The following is a 23,890-nucleotide window of genomic DNA, read 5'->3' as shown; positions in this document are numbered from 1 at the left end:
AGCACCTTAAAAAGATTAAGCAATGTCTGACTGCCGAAAGAAATTCCTTGCTGAGCTGAGGAATGAAATTGGCCAAGACATAAGCTATGAGACGCATCCTTTTTATTGGGGGTACGTACATCAAAAAAAGACACTACCTGAGGTCTCTTGTGTTCTCATGCCACATCGAAGCTTGCAAAAGCTGTCTATCTGCCCAGGGACCTTTTGGAGAGGACTTGTCCTCAGGTGTTCAAGGGCATGTGTGAATGTGAGCAAGCAGGTTTTGGAACGTTCTTACAGGAAGTTTTTGCTTTGCAACGCAAGTGATGATTCTCCTGCTTTCTGATTTTGAAATAACATGTAGTTGTATTTAATGCACAAGCCAAGAGGGGATTCAAAACAGTGCCTAGGGAGAGTGCAGGGATGGAAGCCAGAGTCTGAGTTCCATCTGGGCACCAGGAGTCAGTGGTGAATGAGATCCAGCCCGCTTGGCAGGGTGGTTGGATAGGAGCTTACATGTCCCCTTTAGACCAAGTAGATGATGGAAATATATGTACTGACTTCCAGACACTGCTGAAGGACATAAAAGGGAACACTCCCAGATAAACCCAGTCTGCAACAGCTCAAAATACTGCTGCCTATCTTCAACCAGCTTTAGATAAGACTTTTATCAAGAGGTCAAAGGCAAGTGGGATTTTTAATAGCTTGTTTAACCCTGCTCCTCGGATAAGAGAAGACAAGAAAAACTATCTGTCTTCTCATAGCAAACTCCTTAAGAGCAAGGAGATGATACAGCAGATGTGACTCTCAGGCTCCAAAATCCTTGAATCTCTTCTAAGAAATTCTGAAACAACGTTACTGACTGCAAGTCTTAATAACCCCATACAGCTGATGAGCTGCAGTGGTACTCCCTGCCCTGCCAGGTCCCTGCATGGCTGCTGGTTCCTGCGGAGAGCTGGGGCTGTGCTGTGGTGGAAGCGTAGCTCAAGGTGCACATCACCAGCTCTTCTGGAGAGCATTGACATCCTCAGAGCTGATGTAAGGAAACATAGTTTTTTCAGAACTCTTAAGACATTTGTGTTGTGGTTGGATCTGGGAAATCAGTGTCCTCGCCAAAGCACTCCTTGCCTCAGAGCAGCCACAGCAAAGAGTGAGGGAGTTCACTTCTAATAGTATGTGGGAAGTGGAGGTTAAAGTTTTCCCAAAGGAAATCATATGCAAACACAATGCTGATACATATCTGGCCCTTCATCTGCCTTGTGCAGTGTTTGCAGGTGCCACTGACAGGCGCTTCCATCTATTAGGCTGCTGTTTCTGGATGTAGGCAGGATACTTTTGTTATGGGAAACCATCTGTCTCTGGGACTACGGGCAGGCAGATTTTAAGCTCACAGAAACGCAGCGCCAAAACCAAACTGCTTGGCCCTGGCCAAGTCTTCGTGGGTCAGTGCAAGGAATCAGCCACCAAGTAACCCCTGTTTCAATGTCATGGGTAAAATTGTGACTATGCTAATGGCACGTGCCTTTTACGTGGCTTTACTAGTGTCCCTGCTGACATGGCTGCATGGTCCCTGGCTCTGACTTGTGCCTTATGGTGGTCCAAGCAAAATAGCATGTGCCCCATGCTGCTTTGGACCCCCCAGAGCACAGCTCTGCTTTCTTAGGGCCAGGGGTCCCTGAGTGCAGTCTTGGTACCGTCAGGGAATTTAATTTGGCTGCTGTAAAGTGCTGTGGATTTTCTGTAAAATCCATGTAAATCCACAAACTAACTCCCCATGTTTTCCATTTTAGGGTGAAATTTGTCCTCCAGGGAGATTTCTCTGAGGTTTCCAGTCCATGGCTCAGCTTCTCTTGGTAGCTGCAGTGTGAGGGCTTCATGGTATGTCCCCCATGCGCATCCAAAACATGCAGCAGTCCCCACTGGCCTGAGTGAGAGGGAAAGGGTCCCTACTCCCCCCAGCCCCTCTAGCCTCCTCTGCCACCTCCCTGCAGGGACACTAAATGCTCACAGAGGTCTCTTTGGAAACAAAAGACTTTGGGACAACAGTGCCCCAGAGGGAACTGGCACAAGGAAACATGTGGGCAAGAACCACAGCTCTGGCAGTCCCACCCAGAGGAATTGTTCAGGACTGGCAGCGGTCTCCACGGGGCACACAGCATCCCAGCAGAGGCACGGCCACATGCAGCACCCCAAAGGTGAGTCTCTCCCACAGACTGAGTACCTTTCCACCTCATAATTAATATGATGTTTTGATCATATATTTGAAGACTTCCTGGTAATTTTGTTAGTGGGATGCAGTACTCACAAGAGTGCTTCTCTAATAGCATTCATCTGCTTAATTTATATCTCATATGCAATAAAGCTAGTTAAAAATAGAGACACTTTATATTCTTCTTTATAGGCCTTTCCAAATGGTCAGGGGCCACTTAACATTGACCTCTGCCAGGCTTTGCAAGGGCTTGAGGCCAGATGCTTAAAGAGAATCACCTGTCTGTGTTTTGAATGGCTTTTGATCTTTTATATCGTCCTATAAATTCCCGATGGAGTTCGCTAGTAGCAAACATCTGGCACAGACACAATAGCCAGCTTTTCCTGCTCCAAGAAATGAATCCATACTGAAACCCAGTTCGGTGTCTGCCTGTGGAGCTGGCCATAAAATAACTCCCTGGGTGAGAGGGTGTATCATCTGGATTCAGTGCCACCCCTCAAGAGATGCTGCAGTTTCTTTTTTTGTCGATTATCGCATTCACCCACGTGGGTGGGCACAGGTAAGGGACTGCTAGTCTGTGCAGTGAGCAATCCCAAATGCCGGCTGGGCTCTTAGGCAAGAAAAAAAAAGGTAACAGTTATAATATTGCTGCTCTAGAATATCTTACACATAGCACAGGGTGTAGGAGCGACCCTACAGATAAAAGCGATGCCATCTGTCATTGCTGGGGAGCCCAGCACTTCCTATGGGTTTCCCTGAATTTCATGTGGCAGGTTTAGCTGAGGGAAGCTGAATCAGGGCTATGGTTTTCCTGTGCTTATATTCACAACAAAAACACTCTGGGTTTACTTGATCTTGCTGATTTCCTAAAACTGTGTGGAAGTCTGACTGGTAAACCCCCAGGGCTTAGCCTTCTCAAGGCAGCCAGGAGCAGCAGGAGCAGCATTCGCTTAGTTTTTTGTCACTGTGATCGGTGTTTTCCTGATGTATCTGACCCATAAGAAGCCCTGGGACCCTTTGCTGATCCCAGCACACACCTGCAGGTCTCCTCCAGGCCACATAAACCCCGTTCCCAAGTGATAGGTCAGACAGGACCCCCCAGGCTGGCCGCCAGCACCTGGGTATGCAGGAGGAGGAGGAGGAGGGGGGAGGCAGAGCAGCTGTAACCTTGCCTTCCCACGGATCAGGTAATAGCAACAGTCTCTGACCTGCTTAACCCCCAGAGAACCATTGCCCTTTGCTGCTGGCAACAGAACCTGTACAGAGCTGGGGAGGAAACTGCAGGCCTGTAAGCATCACAGATAAGGAACCTGTAAGCATCACGGACAATTGCAGCAACCCCTGGCATGAAGATATTGTGATTATATCAAGCTAAAATGAGTCACCTCATGCTGCTGGAGTTGTGTGCTCTGAGGAAACTCTCTCTTTGACATAATCTTTCCTTAAAAGTCAGATCTTTCCTCTGGGAAAGGGGAAATCTTGGCTTAGGCTGACCTACCTCATTTGTTTTTGGCGGGAGAAAGACATTTTTCCATGGCTGCACAAACACCCTGTGACTTTCACTCAGAACCTCCCTGAGAACATTTAAAAAAAACATTATTTAATTCATTCTAATCGGGCAGCATGAGTCCTTCTTCCAAAAGTGATTTTATTCTCCCAGCCTGATAAAATGCCCATCCTTTTGTTCAGATACATCTTCCTTGCTGTAACAAATGATGCTGAAAGTTTCAGAGGTCCTGGGGAGATGCTCAAGTCTCAGCCACGTTCTCCCACCATCGTCTGACAGCAATTTATGTTACTGCAGGGTTTGGCTTATTGAAACCATTTGTGGAATGGAAATCTGCACAGATTGATGCACAGAAGATGACTTTGCTTAGTGGTGATGTATGACGCGGTCTCATTTAACATCCTCAAAGGCAGTAGGAATTTTGTGTGAGGAAACGCACCACAGATCTTGAAGCAGAGAAATCTTGACTTAGTGTGTTCTGCGTATTCCCTGGACAAGCGTGTATAAAAAAGTCATTTTATTATGAATGACACAACCAAGCGCAGTGTAAACTTTCACTAGTAGAAAATCTGCTTACTGCTTGGTTCACACATGTTTTGCACCTGGCCAGATGTGCTGGTTAGTGTGTGGCTTTTCACTTTAATGCTTTCCCTGGGCTAATTGCTCAGTGTGGGTACATATGCATTACTGAACTTGTCGCATTCCTTCAGCTGTCAGTATAGCTGCCCGCCTGCTGAATGCCCAGGATTTCAGACAAGCAGGAGCCAAATCTAGCCAAGACGTTATATTGATACAAGGGTGGTTTATACCAGCATCACTTACTCCACTTTGCACAGGATAGCCATACAGCAACCTCACATGGGTGTAACCAACACCAGAGGGAGTTGCTCCACGTAGAGTAAATGACTGTGCCCAGCTGTTGTTTGTAGATAAGATGTAGTCTAAGAGAAAATGGCAGTTAATTTTCTCTCTTTCTTGTAATAATAGTTTTTACAACATCATATATTATCAAATACCTAGCATTTAAAGTAACACAACTCAGAAATCTGCTTAGCAGTAAATTTTAAATTTCTAAATATTGCCAGTGGCTGTGTTTGCTAAGGATTTGTGCCCGATTCCTATAATTACTTCACAAGCTGCTAAGAATGCTTTATACTAATAGTTTGAGCCATAAACCTGCAGAGAACTGCTTTGTTAAACAAGAAACTCTTCAGAAAGTCAAAGCTGCTTCTTTTTTTTTTCCTTTTGCTTTCTCTTTTTTTCTTTTTTGTTTTCTGAATGGGCCATTCAAAAGCAAACTTGATAAGACATAAACTACTCTGTAGCAGGAGCAAGGAGCCTCCGTAACTGTGCAAACTAAAGCTTCTCTCGCTTTAGGTGTGCACTGGGCTCCTAATAGGAGAGCAACGTAGCTATGAAATGGGTAAAGCTGTCCTCCAGTTGTCCTGTGATGACACATCCCTGCCAGGGGATATCTGGAAAAGGTGAGAAGTATATCCTTGCCAGCTAAAGAAGTGTCTTAGGCCTGTAAAAAAATGTAAAATCCCTTACCTAGTTTCTAGGACAGATTGAAGGCAGAACCACATGAGGAATGGAAAAGGGTGGCATGAAGAATTCCCTCTTCAGTGTGAATATAGAGCGCTGAAGCACAGAGCCCTGGCCCAGGCTGAGCTTTTATAACTCTAGCAGTCTGGTGGTGCAGATGGAAGAAGGTCTCATTTCAGCAAATCACCCACCCCGTGCCTCAGTTTCCCCAGTTGCTAGTAGGGGTAATCCAGTCCAGGCACCGCATGCAGTACTTTGGGAAGTTAAGGTGAAATGGTTGTGTGCAGGAGGCCTAAGTTCATTTTTATGTGAAGACCATGACCAGCTGTTGCAGTTTGGTCCTGCAGGAGAATTCTCACTTTGGTATACAGTCCTTGAACTGTAATGCACAGAGCCCAGTTTCTCCTGGGTAAATGTCAAAGCTTATATCTGCCAAAAGAAAGGCCAGTAAATGGTGTCCAAAGTAGCTATTAATCTTTAGAATTAATTGCTCCAAGTCAAGATTGCAAATATATGGATCAAACAACAAAAAAATAATTTAAATTAGGGAGATTTATCATGAACAGTTGTTGTTTCATGCTGGTTTGGGTTTCAGCAAGAATAGACAAGTGAAATATCAGCACAAAGACATAATTGAAGCAGGAATACTCTAAGAAAAAATCTTGTTTATTCTGTGCAACCAGCCGTATCATTTGTCACCTTACAATACAGGAGTCAGGACACTGGTGGGAGCTCCTGGTTGTGCCTGAAAGGTGCTTTATCAAGGTACAGCTATTAATATTGCAACAAACAGGAGAGATTTGTTTTTAAAAGGAATTGGAGGCATCCTGTTGTGTCAGACAAAGTTCTCTGAGCAATAAAAAAACAAGCTGAAGTCTTATGGCAGTGATATATTCCTCTCTGGATGTACTGAAGATGTCTGAATGTGCCTTTCACTAACTCCGACACCTGTACTGATTTTGGATGATATTTGGATGACATTTGGGTGCAGATGACAGTGACTTGTAGGTGCTGAGCTCAGCCTTATCTGGAGGTACCACTTCGGTCATTAGGGAGTCACTTCCATAACCACAGACTGACCTGTGGACATGGGTTGTCCCCAGTCGCCCCTATCAAATGCAGAAGAGAAGACAGCCTGAGGGAACTGACCTGTTTAAAGGCAAACTGGGATAAATACTGTTTTAAATGGGTGGCTACAGGTTTGGAAGAGAGGAGAACCAGCAGGATTGTGCAAAGCAGGTGACAAGGACCTGGAGTCATGCTTTGTGCTGAGAGTCTTCTCAGCAGCCTGGTGGAGGGTGATGAAGCCTCTGTACCATGAAAGGCTCTCCAGCCCAAATGCACGCTCCCTGTCCTCATCTGTGCCAGAAGCAACTGTGCCATGGGGTCCCCCCAAAGCCCGTCATCCCCAAAAAACCCTGTTCATGCCTTAGGGAGTGACTGTCATATCATTGCAGGAACAACCTGTGGATCAAGCAGTGATGAGGATTATACAAACACAGCAATATACGGTCATTGCATCTCCACGGAGATCCCCTCCCAGACACTTGCCATCAGAGCTCCTTTGCGAGTCCATAGACTCCCGCAGAGGCAGGGCAGCTTGCTCTGCCTGTCCCAGGAAGACCTCCTTACACTGCTGCAGCTCTGAGGGGGGTGACCCTGCCAGTTTAACTCTTCATTCTCTTTCTCCACCCTTCTTTCTCTACTTTTCTCCCATAACAGTAGTATCTGCTTGGCTTCTCTTACCAACTAAATTCCCCGGCATGAAGTGAACAGCTTTTGTTGCTAAGAAGATTTCTGTGACAGTAGAGATATGGAAAGGTCTGTCCCAAAGCACAGTAACTGCTAGAAACCCTGTAAACGCCCAATCTCTAAATAAATCAAATATGTTCCATTAAATACAGAGTTTTTAAAACCCACACTTCACTCGCTCTTCAGATTCCTATCACCATATTCCGGCAAGCTTGGAGGTGAAATCCCTCGGCTACCACCTACATGCAGCTGTTGACGCTTGGGCATGGATCAAAGTGACTTGCCACAGGTATAAGGAAGAATTGGAAGATTTTTTTTGTATTTGTCCACAGGGTCTAACGCTCCTGTGCAGACCCATTTTACAGCAGATGTAAAATAAATTCATTGCATCCACTCTGCTCTGCCTAGGCTATAGAGCAGGGCTGCAGTCAGGCTAAACTGAAGGCAAGCAGGTCTTAGTGCTCGTATCTCAACTACCTCTGTTGTTCTATTTCTTCCTTCATTCCAGGTGGAGGCTGGACAAGCTGCTGGAGGAGAAATTCGTGAAGGATTATAAAAAAACCAGCCCCCACATTTGGCTCAGGAAGCCCTGAACAGCATTACTGAAGGCTGTGAAAGTATGTGCGTGCACACATATGCATATGTATCTGTACTCATGTATATGTAACAGTTGCCCTGTGCTCATACTTTTTCTTTGGCACCTGCCTCTGCCTCTGTCGCAGGCAGGATGCTGGGATGCTTTCATCCTGATTTCATAAGTACGTTCTTGTCCTTCAGGCACCTGGGTGCCTGAATTTCCACGTAGCTCTCTAATACCCCACGTCCAGTCTCTCTGTCACTCCCATTGTCAGCACAGCCTGACTCACGTCCCCTTCCTTGCTTTCCATTTGGTCATGTAATTTCTAAATCACCTTCCTTCCCTATTCCCCACCCATGCATATGGATTTATTTTTCCCCAATGGCCATGCCTTCCCCTTCTTTGAAATCATTTGCAGAAAGCTAACGTCAACTTGGTTTAATTAAAGCCCCTGCATGTTTATCATGTCTTTAAATCATTTCCTTCAAGCAATCTTCACATGAAGTTATCACTTTGTCAGAACATGATCCAAAACCAGAGCTCAGGGCACAATGGGAAGCACACAAAGGGAGAGCTGAGTAGCTTGGAAAGTTTGGGTGAGCTGTTTGTTAGAAGCTGCCGAGCCCACCCCTCCAAGACCTTTATTTCCCCCTGCGGCAGCTGTCATCTGATCCCACGCTTTGGCTTTGAATGGGGCTCTCTGAGGATGCCAGATGTTGGGAACAAAGGTCTAAAAATAATCTTTCCAAATAATCTTCCCATCTATCATTCAAGGAGAGCATGTGCTTTGTGCAAACATGTGAGCCGAGAACCTGATCTAACTTTGAGTAAAGAAGTTCAACAGCAGCTCCTGCCTTCTGCTTGTGGGCTCCTTTATTTTTTTTTCCCCTTTCCCTTCCCAGAATCTGCGCAGCGAGAAGCAGCTCTCACCAGCGATCAGCCCTCGCTCTGCCTCCCACCCTGCCTCCCTCCCTCCTTGCCAAGACTGTATCGTCTGGATCCCGAAAGCCGGGCTCCTTATTCGATCTCTCCCTGGGAAAATGGATTCCAGGGTGCTGTCAGAGATGCATTTCTGTAAAAAGATCTTCACTGCAGCCTTGTGTGTCTTAGTTTTGCTGCTCGATACGGGCTGTGCAAGGAATCTCTGGAAGCGTGCTCTACATCTGAAAATGACAGAGAAATACGATGTGAGTAAACTGCGGTGGGTGATTTAGGGGGAGCCGGGTATGCTCACCGTGAAATGGGAGTTTTCTTTATCTGTCTGTATCATTTTAGAATAAGACGTATTTGAATCCGCAGGCTGTCTCCTTATAACAGGGTTGCACTGAGTTTCCCAAACTTTTGCCACCTAGCTGCTGCAATGGGAAGCTTGTAAAGCACACTCGGAACAGTGAGGTGTTGGTACCGGCAGCGACGCTGCTTCTCCTAGAAACTTCATCGGGCAGCAGGGGAAGCCAGAATGGGGAGAAGGGGAATGCAAGCCCTGCCTGCCTGGGAATAGATTTAGTGAAAAGAAGATGTGATTTACTGCTTAGAGCAGGAAGAAGGGTCCCCTGCCCAGTTCCTCCGCTGCCTTTTGGGGTAACGTTGGGCAAGTGTCTGGCTCCTGGGGACAGTGTGTACTAGAGGGATGGTGGCTTTGCCTAGGTTTTTGTAAATCACCGGAGCACAGAGACCTCCAGATCCACAGTGTCAGAGTAACATACCAATCACCTTAATGGGCATTGGGGGCTGATAGAGAAATCCGCTCTCCTGGGGGTGCTTTGCCTGGCACGTTCACCGGGAGCAGAGCTGCCCACACCCTGGCAGCCGCTCCATGGCACCGTCTGTCCCCGCTCACTTTTGGCAGACTTGCGTGGGGTACTGGGCGCATCCACCGTTTCCAGATCTGCAATGGTACTTAGAGCAGTAGTGCCAGAACTGAAACTAAAGCAGCAACACGTTACTGTGAGTGGAGGAGACAATGGTGCTGGGTCTTGTTCTGGTGTGTCTGGGCCAAAAGACTGTTAGAAGTGGCCATGGAGGAAATTGGGAGGGGAAAAAAAAAAAAAAGAAGAAGATAATTTGATAGCTTGACTTTCAGGACCTGCTGTTTAGGAAGAAAAAAAAAAATGAATCTGAAATTTTGACTTACTCCATTAAAGTCCCCTGAGGAGCCAGCACTGACCCAAGGCTTCTGCCCCTTGAATCACTTAAGTAGAAGCCCCAGCCGGTCTGTTTTCTCGTGCCCAGGTTTCATAGCATCTTCCAGCCATTGCATGTGCATAAACAGCTCCTCGGTGTCACATGGGGATTCCTCCACTTGTTTTCTGCAGCCACGTATAAGAGCTTTTAATTTTAAAAGGATGCTTTTTTGACCATGACATCTAGAGTGATGTTTGGGGACAGTTATATTTGGTTTGTGTGATTGCTGACTCAAAAGTGTGACACATGTCTTTCACCCGTGCTGAATGGACCAAAATGCTGTGCTCTTGTCTCCTTGAAATTTTGCAGAAAACTTTGTGCTGATATTTGAAAGGCACCCCAGTATTTCACAAAAAGAAATTTTGTTCATTGTAGCCTCCCCTGGGACAGAGTATCATCTGGTTTGCACTTTAATTGGGAAACAGTGACATGAAGTGCTGTGTTTCCTGCAAAAATCACTCACTGGAAAGTGCATTTATTATGATGTTCTTGTGTCTTATTTCAATGTGAAGCTCCAATTCAATAGGACCTACGAAGTGAATGACCCAGAGAGATAGGACAGAGGTAGAACAGGAATTTACATGTTGATCTTCAGATAATGGGCTCTGTAGAAGCGCAGAGCTTGCTCCCCTGAGGATATATCCTCCTCTTTCAATCTGCAGTTCTTCAAAGGACTGTTTTTTCTGGCAGTCATGAATCCAGGTGCTACTGATCTGGCAAGCTCAGCTAGAATTGCTCACAGTGACAGAGACAGCTTATCTAGGGAAAACAGAAAATGCTTTTATTTTTCCTTCTCCTCAAAGCCTTGTAAGGAGGAAGGCGTTCACTCTCCATCCTCCTATCCACCAACAGTCAGTTTTGGCAGCCCCTCTTGTTTCTCAAGAGATGCTTTCTTTTCTACCAAACGCTGTATGTTCTCTATGGTTCGGAAATCAGAGGCCGTGGGTGGAACAACTGATCTGTGAGTCACTTGGACAGAGGGATAACAGATGGAGGTGCTTATGGCAACATGCAGCCATACAGGAGTTGGGCCATAGACATCCCTGTGGGACCCCCAGAAGGGCATGGGCAAGGTCTGTAGGGGAAGGAGGTGGTGGGGGTAGGGAGCTGACTGAGAGTTATGTTATCTGAGTCCAAAAAATGGACTGCAGCAGGAGGAATGCATCCAGCAAACTGCTGGCGGCAGAATGATGAGCAGGTGCTGTGATGAGGACCTGCCTGGAGGTCTGGCCAGGAGGGTTTCGTTAAGGTGTCTGAGGAAGGGTGTTGGTTGGCAAGGAGGGCTCGGTTCGGAACGGAGAAGGGTGAAAGAGGAGAGGGAATGCAGTGAGAAGATAAAACTGGCAGTCACAGTGGGATAGAGGAGCTGGGCTTCCAGTTTGTAGCAAATCCAAGTATTTTACAGCCAGGGGGACACTTGTCAAGTTCAGTGATTTGCAGCTGGTGTTCTGCAGCCCCCGCAGTCTGTGGACTGTTTCCAAAGGGCAGAGGGAGGGAGCTACCTGTGAGTGGTCTTCAGTTCGTTATCGAGACATCCCCATGTCTACTGGGAAAACCTGAGGCAGTCTTGATTTTATTCCAGTGTCAATTGCATCAAGTGTTTCAGAAAAAAGGTCCGGTCTTCTTTTAAAGATTTCCAAAAATGAAGAATTCCTCACAGCTGCTGTAATGTTCTTCCAACAATTTATTTACCCTCCAGCTCGCTATCATAAATCAACCCTGAGATAGCCTCTTTCTCTACCAGATTATCACACCTCCCGTAAGATTTCTGTCTTGCGTATGCCTTGGAGTAACGTATGAGCAGGGCAGTCCTCGGCCTCCCCTTTGAAACCTGCATGCACACACCAAAGTCTTGCACTGTATTCCCTGCTTTCCAGTCCTCTAATCGCTATCGTGCATCTTCTTTGAGCCCACCCTACTTTTTCAACAATCTTCTAGTACTGCAGACACCAGAACCAAAAGTGCTAATCCAGAGTCAATAGCAGGAGAATATTATTCCTATTGTTTTGGTCTTGTCCTTCAGACTATTTAACCCTCCTTCAGTCTGGTATTTGCAACTTTGATCCCCAATGATCTGTGTGTTTCCAGGTCTTTGACTGAAATGTTGGAGGGCTCTAAATTCCTCCCAACCGTGTATTGTTTCACAGAAAAAATGGTTTATGGCCAGTGTTTGGAAATACCTGCCAGGGGCAGAACCGGTGACCACAGCCTGGGAATAAACCTCACGCATGGTCTCAGGGGTGGCCGTGCAGAAGAAGAATTAGCAGAGAATTGTGCTTCCACACAAGCCCAGGGTCCAGTTTCAGGCACAAATAATAGAACAGACCCGGAATTCTTTGGAGGTAGACTGCATCCCACGGTTACTATTGAAAATACAGGTTGAGAGTGAGCGATTGCGGTCAGGTTTTTCTGAGACATCTTTCCTGACCTCCAGGGTTGCTCAGCTGAACTCTGAACTTTTCTCCTTTGTTTCTGGATATCTCTAAGGCAGATATTCTCATTAAAAGGTTTTAGTAAGTGGCCATGGGAAACAGCAGTTTGACTCGGGCATTGAAAAATATTCTTAAAGGAAGAGGTCCTGACTGTCGTCACGATCTGTAAAAATAATAAATCCGAGCTATGCTTAGAGCCACACTGTGAATCCTGGGAGAGCTTTTAAAAAGACCTTGCAACCCACACCTGGAGATACCCTAACCAGATTATTTTGGGAATGAGGGAATCCTGTTTCCCACTAGGGTTTTATGTATACATAAGCCAGCGGCAATGATTTTATTAGACTGAGTGCATAACGTATTTTTTGACCCTGAAGCTTTGAAAGAAAGGGGTTCAGGGCAATAGGTGAACAGAGAAAATGGGCGGGGAGGTCATAAGGTACAAAGTTATTTGGCTAAAAACGTTATATTGTTCCCAAACGGAAATCTCATTCATTGAGCCAGCTGTTCATTGCAATTTTGGCTTCTTAGTTTCTGAATCATCTGTGAAGCAACTGCAGTAATTGTTTGGGGGTTGGGTGGGTTTTTTCTTGTATCCATTATTGGCCAATTTTGGTCACATTTCAGCCTGCAGCTGACATTTCAAATAACAGAATAGTAAACGGTGACCTTCCAGGATGAATGCTCTCTCCAACAAGACCGGTTAAATGTTTGGAACTGCATAGATATACTCTTAAATGCTCTCTTATATCCCAAAATTATACTTGGTCCAAGCATTTCCTCTATTTAAAATCCAACAACAGCAAAAAAAAAGTTGAACTTTCAGTATCTTCAATTCAAAAGCATGTTATTTGAAAGCTGGAGTGTTTTCAGCTTTTGAGAAATGGGGTGATGTGATAGCTTACACTTTGTTTTATACTTTAACATTGAAAACATCAAAATTAGGAAATTTTATTTTTCAAACCTATTTTGTAGTTCAAACAGCCTACCAGTTCATGGGAAAGCAACCTCCCAGAAGGAGTTTTGAGCAGTTTCTTGTTCACTGTATAGAAACAACAAAGGAAAAAGGATAAAAAAATCGTTTATTGATATTGGGAACAAGTCAGGCTGATAATGGGAATGGGGCAGGAGCCTGTCATTTGTGGGAATATTAGGAATCCCCTGTCTCACCCACACAGATACACTTAACCAGTTAGAGATCTAACAATGATATGGATTTTTAAAAACATAGATCTAGTGAAAGAAATTAAAACTTTTAATCATCCTGACTTGGCTCTACACTTCCACACTGGCTGACACTCGATTGCTGTGCAACCAGGCAGCAGAGAACCTTTGCTGCGCTCCATTTCCCCCAGCTATGGCTCAAAGAACCGAGGTCAGCTTTGGTGTAAAAGCCACCCACCACCCTACCAGCACCATTCTGCACTGTGTGCAGCGTGCAAGTCAAATTTCTCACATCAATACCACAAACAATGCACATCGATATTCCTTGTGCTGTTCCTTGGGACTGCCTTTATGCTCTGCATTACAAATTATCCCAGGGGAGGAAAGATGATGTAGTTTTCACGATTGCTGCTCGGTCACATGCAGCAGCAGAGGCTGTGCGGGCCAGTGGTCGGTCCCCAGGCCAAGGAACCTCCTGGGGCCTCTCCTGGGACATTTTTTGGCCAGTAGATGTCAGGACATGCTGTTTCGCAAAGGCACACATGCTCCACAGAAGCCATTGGGAGGTTTCAAAAAAAAGAGGTTGTGGCAGCGTGTAGATAAAGAGGGATATGAGTCTCACCTCGTATTTCTCCATAGCCTGATGGTGAAATTTCCTAGAGACCCCCTCAGGGACAGTTGCACCACGTTGTTTCTTGGAATATCAACCCCAGTTATTTGTCACTGATTTCACAACACGGCAGCGATCGGGCCAAGTACCTATAGACTCACAGACGCAACAGCCTGCTAGCGAGTGCATGGCAGCGCTCACGTCAGACCGCTGGCTAGATGCTGATCTCTTTTAAAAGCACAAATCCCGAATCCATCTTTTAATTTTATTAGAGCTTATTGTTTCTTAATAGACCTGAGAATGTTTGCCCTTTCTGAGTACTTTGTGCTGCTGTGGGGAGCTGAGCCCCAGCCCAGAGGTGAGTGGTTTAGCCGTAGGTGAGAAAGGAGTGGGCTTGGGTGATTCATTCACCTCTGTCGGAGGGAGTTGGCTTCTTGCTGAAATCCTGCCAGTGTGAATAACATCTGAATGCTGCCTCTTAAAAATGTTCCTGGTAAAATCCGGTGCCTGTTAATCCACTTTAAATCTTCCTTGTCCTTTTGGTGTGCAGTGAGCAGCAGCTGGGCTCCTTTCTGCTGCAGTCAACTGTGGCTTCATTTTCTTTGGGATTAAACTGACAGATCTCACCCAGATCATTTCATGTCTTAGAAATGGTCTCCAATTTAACAACCCAGGACCCCACAGGGGATAAGCTTGAAAGACACCCCGATAAATTCTGGTCCAGGAGAAGGTGATGAAGGTAGAAGAAGCCTATTGAGGAGACAGGTGCTACTTGGGACATTATAGTTCCAGGTCCCATTGGGGACATAACCTCAAAACAATCCAGTGTCATCATTTCCACTGATTTACTATTAAAGTGTTTGGGCATGCTTGTCATGAGGATGCCTGGAGTCTTTCTCTGTGTTTCCCAGACAAGTATAAAAGACTTCAAAAGATATTTTTTCTTCTACCTCCTCATTGTCATTGCAATAACCTTAATTATGAAATGAGTTCCACACAATAATTTGGTGGTTTGGTGTTTCCAAAGCAGTACGCTAAGGTGACCATACAGCTGTCTCTTCAGTGGGCTAAAGACAGGGCTGGGGAAGCTGAACAGTTAATTCTCCTCTCTAATGAATACTTGAAAACCACTTTGAAAATCCCTCTTCTGTATCAACTGATGGGATGTTTGGTATTCACCTTATGCCAAACCTTTGTTTCCTTTTCTTTTCTTTGCAAGGATTATGAGTACCCTCTTCATTCTCACAGTTCCCACTACCAGAAGAACGACCGCTGCCCCCCACCACCCCAGACTTTGCCTGACCGAGCCTGTGAGGTGCCCAGCTGCCGCTCGGATTCGGAGTGTGAAAGACACAAGCGCTGCTGCTACAACGGGTGCATCTACGCCTGTCTGGAGTCTGTACAGCCACCACCAGGTAGAGTGGACCCAGCGATCAAACTGGTAGAGAGAAGCATGCAGAAATGATGGTAGTCACCCCCCTGTGCGTTGGGTGTCGGGTGGGAGGCACGGTTTGAGTGTGAATTGAGGATAAAGCTTCAGTTCCACACTTCTGATTTCTGGATTGAAAAATGATCTAAGGCAAGCTGGCGCTGCAAAATTTCCACCAGCACAAACTGTAGAAATCACTTGAAGCCAGTTCTTTTCCAGAGAGTATATATTCAGGAAAAGAAGTAATCCCAATCTGAATTAGTGCTCACGTAAGCGAGGCAGCTGTCTCATCTGGTGTGTGCCATCGGAATGGAGGATGGGCAACAAGAGCTGCTTTGGCCTTGGGTAACATCCGTGGTTCTCTTGCCACTGGGACAAGAAGAGCATGAATATTAATATCTTGCTGAAAACTTCGCTCCATCCTTCAGGAGCCTGCAGCCTCGCCACTGGCTGTTAGAGGAAATCTGTGACTTTCCCATAGCTGTGTGCCTTATGGCTGCTCTGCCTTGACTCTGTCGTTTCTTGTTTCTGTCTTTCACAGTTTTAGACTGGTTGGTTCAGCCCAAACCCCGCTGGCTGGGAGGAAATGGGTGGCTTTTGGATGGCCCAGAGGAAGTCTTACAAGGTACAGTACATGTCACTGTCTTCTCTGCAATATTGGTAATTATACAAAGGCACTAAATAATACATCCATCACACACAGGGCTTGCCAGGGATGTAGGGAGGCTGGGGCTGCTGGAGTTATCTGGAGTTTCCATGGGAATAACTCTGTGTGGTGCTGTGGGCTAGTTTCTGGTGCAGTAAACCAGTTGCTTTTTATGGATATGGCTTATCCAACAGAGCACTAGGAATAATCCAGGGAACTGGCTTTGTATCCATTCTTGACATAAGTAGAAATATATCTTTTTTTTAGAAAAAGGCTTTATCAGCATACATATATTTTCTGCCAGCTTCCTGATAGACTGTGGGCGGACTTGGATTAGATCTTTTAATCCAGAGTGGCCTCATCACACAGATGCTTGGGGCTGGGGCTGGGGCTCTTGGGTCTGAAGGCTGCTTTGAACAAGAGCCTTGGCAAACTGCTGCAGAGTTGTGTAAAGCTGACATGGAGCTGGGAGCATCTACGCTTGGAGATTGCTAATGAGATTGGGCTCCTCAGGTTAATTTCACAGGGAAAAGTCTTTTAATTAATTTTTTCCAATACCTCAAATAGAAACAAGGAGGGAGTTGGGGAGGTGGGAAGAGAAGTTTTCTTCTACAAGAGATTCCCAGATACATGTATGCCTGAAGTTCTTAACTTCTTCATGGAAAAGCTATTCCAGCTTTTGATTAGCATTAGTCAGACACAGGTAGTGCCAATAAATCACCTTCTCTGGTCTTACACAGATGGTATCAGACTTGCCAAACCTTGACTTTCATCTATTACGGAAGCTCCTAGTTCTTCAAAGGACAATTCTGCCTCCAGCTCATTGGAGTTGCACTGCTAGAAATAACATAAAATAGGTTCCTTCTCATCCATCCTTGTCATGATTATATTATTTGTTCTTATCATAACACCTTCATCTCAGCTTAAGGGAGTAATTAGTGAAATAAGAACCATCAGTCATGGCACGAGGATTATAGCAGAGGTCCTTGAAATTAAAATCCTGGCAAATGAAGGGGTGGAGTGTCCCTGCATAATCTGTACCTTTAATGAACACAAACAGTGCCTGTGACTCCTGCTTTACTTTCTTATTCTGCTCTGCACTTGCTGGATATCCAGTCAAGGCGGTTAAAGCCTCCATCTGCAGCAGGGGGTGGTACTGCCTTTTTCCATAGTGAGTCACATCTGAGGTTTAAATTCATCAGTAAGTTAATGGGTGTGGAGCAAAGAACAAAGCAGCAAACTGCCAGCTTCCTGGTCGCGTTTCCCTGATTCCTCACCCAGCCCGAAACACTGGCTGGAACAGACTTACGGCTGCTTGGAGGGGCTTGTGGAGGGACCACCCATCAGTGGTGGGCAGTGGTGGGCTGTCTTCACCGCTGTCCAGCCCGCACACAGACCCTGCAGAACAGGCTGTGGGGTGGCTGTCGTTACAGGCGATCAGGCTGACCCCCGCTCCCCATGTCAGGTTAGGCACCTCACTTCTCCCGTAAGGTGTGAGCTGCAGCACCTGCTCTGCCAGGCTGCTTTGGAGGTGGTCACCCCTCGGTACCCTTGCATGGGAAGTGGTCTGAGATCTCATCTGGGAGGTGATACAGAAGAAGGTGGCCATGCTGTCAGATTTTGGATACCGGTGGGTGTTAAAGCCATGATTTATGACCTGCTGGCTTCTTTTGCAGCTGAGGCCTGCAGTACCACGGAGGATGGAGATGAGCCGCTGCATTGCCCCACAGGCTACGAATGCCATATCATCAACCCGGGCAACACGGCTGAAGGAATTCCTAACAGGGGCCAGTGCATCAAGCTCCGTGGAAATCCAGGTCAGCTGACTGGAAACCTCCTGTCCTTTCCTGCTCTGTCGTGCAAACACCAGTAAGGGACGATGTGCTCTTACTGGCTTTGAGGGAGATCTGGTGGTGCATCTGGTCTCATGGCCTCCCTGCGTTTCCTGGTCAGCCCGAGGCCCCAGGGCAGTGTGTGACAGCCAGGCTGGGAGACAGTCCCATCTGCAGCAATCTGAGGTCTGTAATGCCCTTGATGTTGGCTGAGCTCTGTGAAGTACCCAACGCAGGGGACGTGCTTCTTGTTTCTCCGTATGCCCGTGTCCTTTGGGATTGTGTAAACTGAACGGGGAGTAACCTGCACATGCCATTATTACACAGCACAAAAAATCGAAATAGTTATGTATTACTACACACTTAACTAAGAAACATGAGTTTCAAATTCCAGTTTTGACTTCTGATTTTGCTTTCCGCATCCAAAACATTATTCCCTTTATTCTGCTAACACATTGGCCCAATAAAGGACCTTTTACAGGCCAAGCTGTTTTCCAGGAAAGCTCATAGCGTGTCTAGGTATGTGTAACGTCATTGCGTGGCAGGGTATGTGTTTGCACTGGGCTACAAATCACCTCAGTGCAGAGAGCAGAGACATCAGTTTTGCCATTCGGTCCCTGTGAAAGCCAGGGGAAGCATCAAACCAGATCTCTGAACTGCTTCCATAAAAGACTAAGATTTTCTTCCAGGGGTTTTTGATCATCTCTTTCATTATTTTATAACTTTTTCTTTAATAACATCCATAGTAGCTAATGTAATGTATAGCTATATGGCTCTTAGACATGAGGTATATTCCTAAGAACTTAAATAATTATATAAATGGTAAACAGAAAAACCTAGCTGGAACTTGAATTATGTAAAAACTAGTAGATGGTCTGAAATTTTACCCAAATTTTCTTTTGTTTAAAAAAGTCTGTGATTCCTTGACTCATAGCTACTGTAAAGAACATAACATGCTAGTGGCCAACAGTTAAACACTCTCAGGGAGAGTTGTGTCCACATAGTTCAATAATCTAAACAGTTTTATAAGGGGTTTATAACAGCCTACAGTACATCAGCTACCGAGATCTTTTATTTTCCTGTTTTTGAGGTTACTATTTCCATATCTATAATTTCTCTGTGCCGTACATAGAAGGCCAGAGTTTGACACAAAGGATGAAGGCTAACTGGATATGTTCTTATTATGTACCTTCTTTTGCAGATGGACGCAACCTGAGGCATAAGTATTACAAGGAATATTTTGGTAAGCTGCTGGCATGAAGTGTTTGCTTTTATTAAGCTTTATAGTTATTGCATTGCTCACAAGGAATTTGCTACTTATAAAATGAAGGTTTGTACGTAGCAAAAAGAGATGCTTTAGTCTCCACTCTCTCTGCCTTAGTCGAAAGATCCTATTTTAAGGTCTGCAAGTCCCTGACTGTGGACTCTGAAGAATCAGTATCTCCAGCTGTGACACAATGTGTTAAATGGTGCAGCCTTCTGCCAGGGGTTCCCACCCAAGGGGTGAGAAACACTCAATCCAATAACCTTTTGTTATGTTTAAATATATTTTTGGAGCTTTGCTCATGGCCCAGAACTCCTTGCAGACCAGCACAAACCTCTGTCAAATGAAGGGTCTTTTTGCCAAGAGCTTGTACAGTGGTACGTGATAAGAGATGGCTGGAGCCCAATGAATCAGTCGTTGTTATCTGCAGCCACCAGAGGTGTCAGGTCCCTTGCACAAATTGATAGATATGTGTCTCAAAGAAAGCAGAAGAATCTTCCAGAAGATCTGTCTTCTCGTGGCTTCAAAGCTCCTGGTTCCTGCTAACTCCTGGATCTAGAGGGGTACAGTCAGATCAGATTGGAAGTGTTGTTCAGATATAACTAGATAACATCTTTGATACAATAAGATTTACAAACTGCCAAATGTGGCCAGCTTAGCTGATATAACCATGAAAGGATTTCCTTTCCTCTGGCCGGTGGGCTGTTGCAGCTCTCCCAGAGAACTGCTGAATAATAAGACCAATAAAACCGGAATGCTTAGGGAACCTGGAGAAAACATTTGCCGCAGACTAACATAAAAGCTGACTTTGCTGTTATTTGTCTTACAGGGAGCAATTCCAACAATGTGGTTGGCTATGTGAAAAACCAGCAGAAGATTTAGGCTAATCAAAGTGTGCCTGGGTAAGTCTCCTGTGAATAAAGGTGAAAATAATTGATGCTTATTATGCCATCATTTAAAGAAATGGGGTTTTTTGAGGGTAAAGTTACCTCTCATCAAAACACCAGTGTAAGGACAGCACCTTAAAACTATGTACAGGGGCATACCTCAGGCTCCATCCAACACCTACGCTGACAGATGGTGCTGCAAAAGTATCCTGAGAACCTGCAGCCTGGGAGACTGAGCTCTGCAAACTGTCCATGGAGAAGTTAATGCCTTTCACAACTGTTACTCTCCCCTTCCCACTTTTTATTCTAATTTCACAAGATGCACCTGATTTGTTTGAAGAACCTTTGCCTTGTGGGTGTTCAGAGGATGGAGTGATTTTCAGGATGAAAAACAAGTGCTGCAAAAATGTGTGTGCCTTAAGACTTTGAACTTTCTGTTTAGGGGCTTCTTCTAATGCAGGTATAACTGCTCCTGCAAGAGAAATTTAAAAGCTCTTTATTCTCTTTGTTCTGGACTGATCACAATAAGGGCCAGTCTTGCAAATACTCAGGCACGTGTGATTTTGTGGGATAACTTTATGTGTGGGAGCAGTTGCATTGAACATTGTGACCCACTCGTATGTGTATGTGGCCAGAGTGAAGCCAACTTGAAAAGCAGATCATTTCACCAGTCTTTGAATTAGACAAGAAGGCAAATATTTATTATACCAAAGTTTCTGTCCCAAGATGGTTTTCTCAACACTTTCAGCTTCACTTTAAAACTAACTTGAGCTTAACTGGCAGTTACAAAAACAAAGCAGTTCAGTGTTTCTTTTATGTGCCTACATTAGGCTGACTGTTAAGATTAAACAGCTACATAAGGACAAGTTCTGTGCAAACATCCCAGGATGGATAAATATTTGAATTCCTCTTTCTTGTTTGATTTTCACCCAGCTGGACCACTCTGTTAAGCAGCTGTCAAGGAACGCTTTACCCAACAGTTTTCTGTTTTGGAAGAACACTGATCCCAAATCTCCATGAGCACATCTCCAGCATTACCCTGATCCCTGCCCATCAGTGATAAAAAGAGTTCACTATTCAAGGAACGGGATGAGTCTAGATCTTAAGCCTAACAGGAGGGGGAGAAATGTGATCCCCTGAAAGAAACCACACCGTTTATGAGCTGCCCTTCTAGAAATGAAATGCAAATACCTCCCAGCCGATCCCTATAAGCCACAGTGCCATTATCAGGCTGCTGGAACAGAGCCTGCCCTTTATGTGCGTATTATGTGACGGATTCAGATTTAACGACCATGAACATAACACAGTATTATAAAAATGAAGTGACGTCAGAATTGTACCTAATTATCCTATCTAAGTTGCATTAAAATAGGCAAGACTGTAAGACTAAAGAGGCTCTCTGGATCAAATCCAATGCCTGTCTATCTCAAACAACTACTTTAAATAAGCCTTTTCATAAGCTTAATGTTTGAAGAAACCTGCAGGTTTTCTTCTTTTCCTATTTATACCTAGGGTTCACCAGGTTTGACACCCAGTTCACAAGCCTAAACCTGAAGTCTTAAGAATTTGAGGCACTCTAAGCTAGAAGCAAAACCGGTTTTATATATTTTCTTTTGAAGTTGCTTTCCTTTAGCTTCTCAGTCTGGTAAGCTGCAAATTGAGGGCTAATGATGGAATAGATTTCTTTCTACAATATCTAAGCAGACACACTTGTGTGCCAGTCTTTTTAAGTTGTTGGGTTTAGCCAGCAAAGTCAATAATACTCACAAAATATACAGCTGTGGTTTTGTACTTGCAAAACCTCAGGAAGAGGGCCGAAATCTGGATTATTTGTTGCACATATTAGGGAAGCAAATTCAGGATAACTTTGTGTGATTAAAAGGACTGTCTGGCAGATGGGCAACTGCTCTTTAGAAGTCCTGTACTTTTATGTTGACTTCCATAAATCCTTACAGTCAAGTTATTAGTATTTGGGGCTTACAGCTTCTTTTAGCTGTTTAGCATTATGAAATGGAAAACACATTTTCTGTGGATGTTTTCCTTTTCTGTGGCAGTTCTAAAGGGACAGTTGCATTTAATTTTGACAAATCTGACAGAACTGCTAGGCAAAAGAAACTAAGTTTGCTTCCTCGTTTAGTACGTGTCCCCATCTGCATGCATAAAATTAGCATTTTAATATGCAGATTAGTAGCAGTGTATATAAATACCCAATCCACAAACACAAATGTCTGCTTCAACCCACAAACTATGGGATTTTTTTTCCACTCAAATGATTTAAGCCAAAGCTAAGACGCCTATGAAACACTTGATACTTTGCATATGACATTTGCAGCTGGAGAGATGAAAGATGCCAAACTGCTCTTCTGTTTCCTATTGTAAACAGGCACACTCCTGGATGCTTTGCAGAGCAAAGGAACAGATGAAGGGCTCCACATTTACCTAAATATCTTCGTTTGTTGAACTCCATTCACTTCTTGTGCCTTTTTTCCAGGTTCTAGGTATTAAATGCAACACCATATTTGGACAGCTCTATATCTAGAATTTTATCATATTCAACTTCATGCAATGATACCTTAATTCCTGCTGGGAGACAGTTATAGTTCAGTCTCACTGTAGGCCAGAAACTTTCTGCTTTGCCACGGACATTTCTTGACAACTTAAAGCAACACAGCTGGTCATGAAAGTCTTAATACAGCCTTGTTCCTAAGGTGTTGCTCAGTGAAACAGATGGATTTTTTTTTTCAGCATTACTTTTTGCAGAAAAATCAAATTCTGAATAAAGGAGCAAAGGCCTTCAGTGGTTACTGCTAAGCCCCAAAGATTAAGTGCCAAACTGTTCTATTTAAAATTCAATGCCTAAAAACCTGTCAGGATCTAGTTAAAAAACTTGTGTTGAACATTAACAAATTTGCAAGATTAAAACTTCAGATCTCAACCTAATCTTGCAAAGCATTCAAAAACGTGCTTAATCCAAGTGGACACATTCACCTCAGTGGCTGGTTTTTTTGCAGCTACAAAAGCATGTACCTGACTGCCTTCCTGGATGGGATGGTAACGATACTTTCTACTTGCAAAAAGATTTTAAAAAAAAAATTACAAATTAATAATTTGTTGTTGGATTTCTGTTTACTGGGTGTTATCGAAGACATCACCCTTCCTTATGGTGCTATAATGCTTGGGGTTTTTTTGAAGTTAATTCTTTTCAAGTTATTAATTGTCAAAGTCAGAAGCAAAAGCCACAGACGCTTGTCTAACTGCTGTGTTTTCAACACCGACATCCAGCACACGTTGAAACGAAACACAGGCCAAATGAGTTGTCCTCAGCTTGTCTTCTCTCCAAAGACACTTGGCTTAACAACAGTCTTGTGAAGCGCAGTAGGAAATCGCTAGTGTAGGATGTTTCTAATGTTTCCATGTACACTTTAAAGCATGTCTGGTGCTATAATAAACTTTAAGTGTATCACTGTGTGCTAGCCATGCTCATGGCCTTCCAGATCCTCCAGCGCTGCTGGCACTGCCAGGGGAGCGCCTCTGCCTTCCAGCAGCCAAGGACCTGTGGCAGCCACCGGCAGACCCTTCCCAGTTTGTGCCCACGGTGCTTAGATATGTGCAGGTTCTGCCACTTCGGTGCTCAATAAAAAGTGACCAGTATATTTTTCAACTCTGCCTAGTTCCAGTTGTGTGTTCTTGGCATATTGTTTGGCTTTGAATGATGAAAAAAGAACAAACCTTTTAAATTTTCGTTGTTGGAAGAGCTCAGAAAACATAGGCACAGGGATACAAAAGTCATTTTGTCCACTGGAAGGGAGGTGACAGACCCCCGAAGCACATCTACCACGCGTGTCCCCTTTCAGAGGGACCACCTTTGTGGGT

The 23,890-nt window shown here is 44.7% G+C and overlaps 1 protein-coding gene across 2 annotated transcripts; it reads left to right on the top strand.

The window, feature by feature from the left end:
- The first annotated feature begins 2,034 nt into the window (after positions 1 to 2,034).
- On the top strand, positions 2,035 to 23,678 carry WFDC1 (WAP four-disulfide core domain 1). 2 transcript variants are annotated; one of them, XM_080410774.1, is made up of 8 exons: positions 2,035 to 2,174; positions 3,993 to 8,756; positions 15,179 to 15,374; positions 15,930 to 16,013; positions 17,711 to 17,851; positions 19,068 to 19,109; positions 19,960 to 20,032; positions 20,951 to 23,678. In XM_080410774.1, exons 2-7 carry the CDS (start codon positions 8,610 to 8,612, stop codon positions 20,010 to 20,012), a joined length of 663 nt encoding a protein of 220 aa, XP_080266900.1. In that variant the 5' UTR covers positions 2,035 to 2,174; positions 3,993 to 8,609; the 3' UTR covers positions 20,013 to 20,032; positions 20,951 to 23,678. The 2 variants fall into 2 exon arrangements, with proteins under 2 accessions (XP_080266900.1, XP_080266901.1); XM_080410775.1 differs by lacking the exon at positions 2,035 to 2,174 and having other exon boundaries at positions 8,360 to 8,756; positions 22,401 to 23,678.
- Positions 23,679 to 23,890: the final 212 nt, after the last annotated feature.

This window comes from Falco punctatus (genome assembly GCF_963210335.1).
Source record: "Falco punctatus genome assembly, chromosome: 14".
In the NCBI taxonomy this organism is placed as follows: Eukaryota; Metazoa; Chordata; class Aves; order Falconiformes; family Falconidae; genus Falco; species Falco punctatus.
The sequence above is the reverse complement of the archived record's forward strand: the minus strand, read 5'-3'. Positions and strand labels throughout refer to the sequence as shown.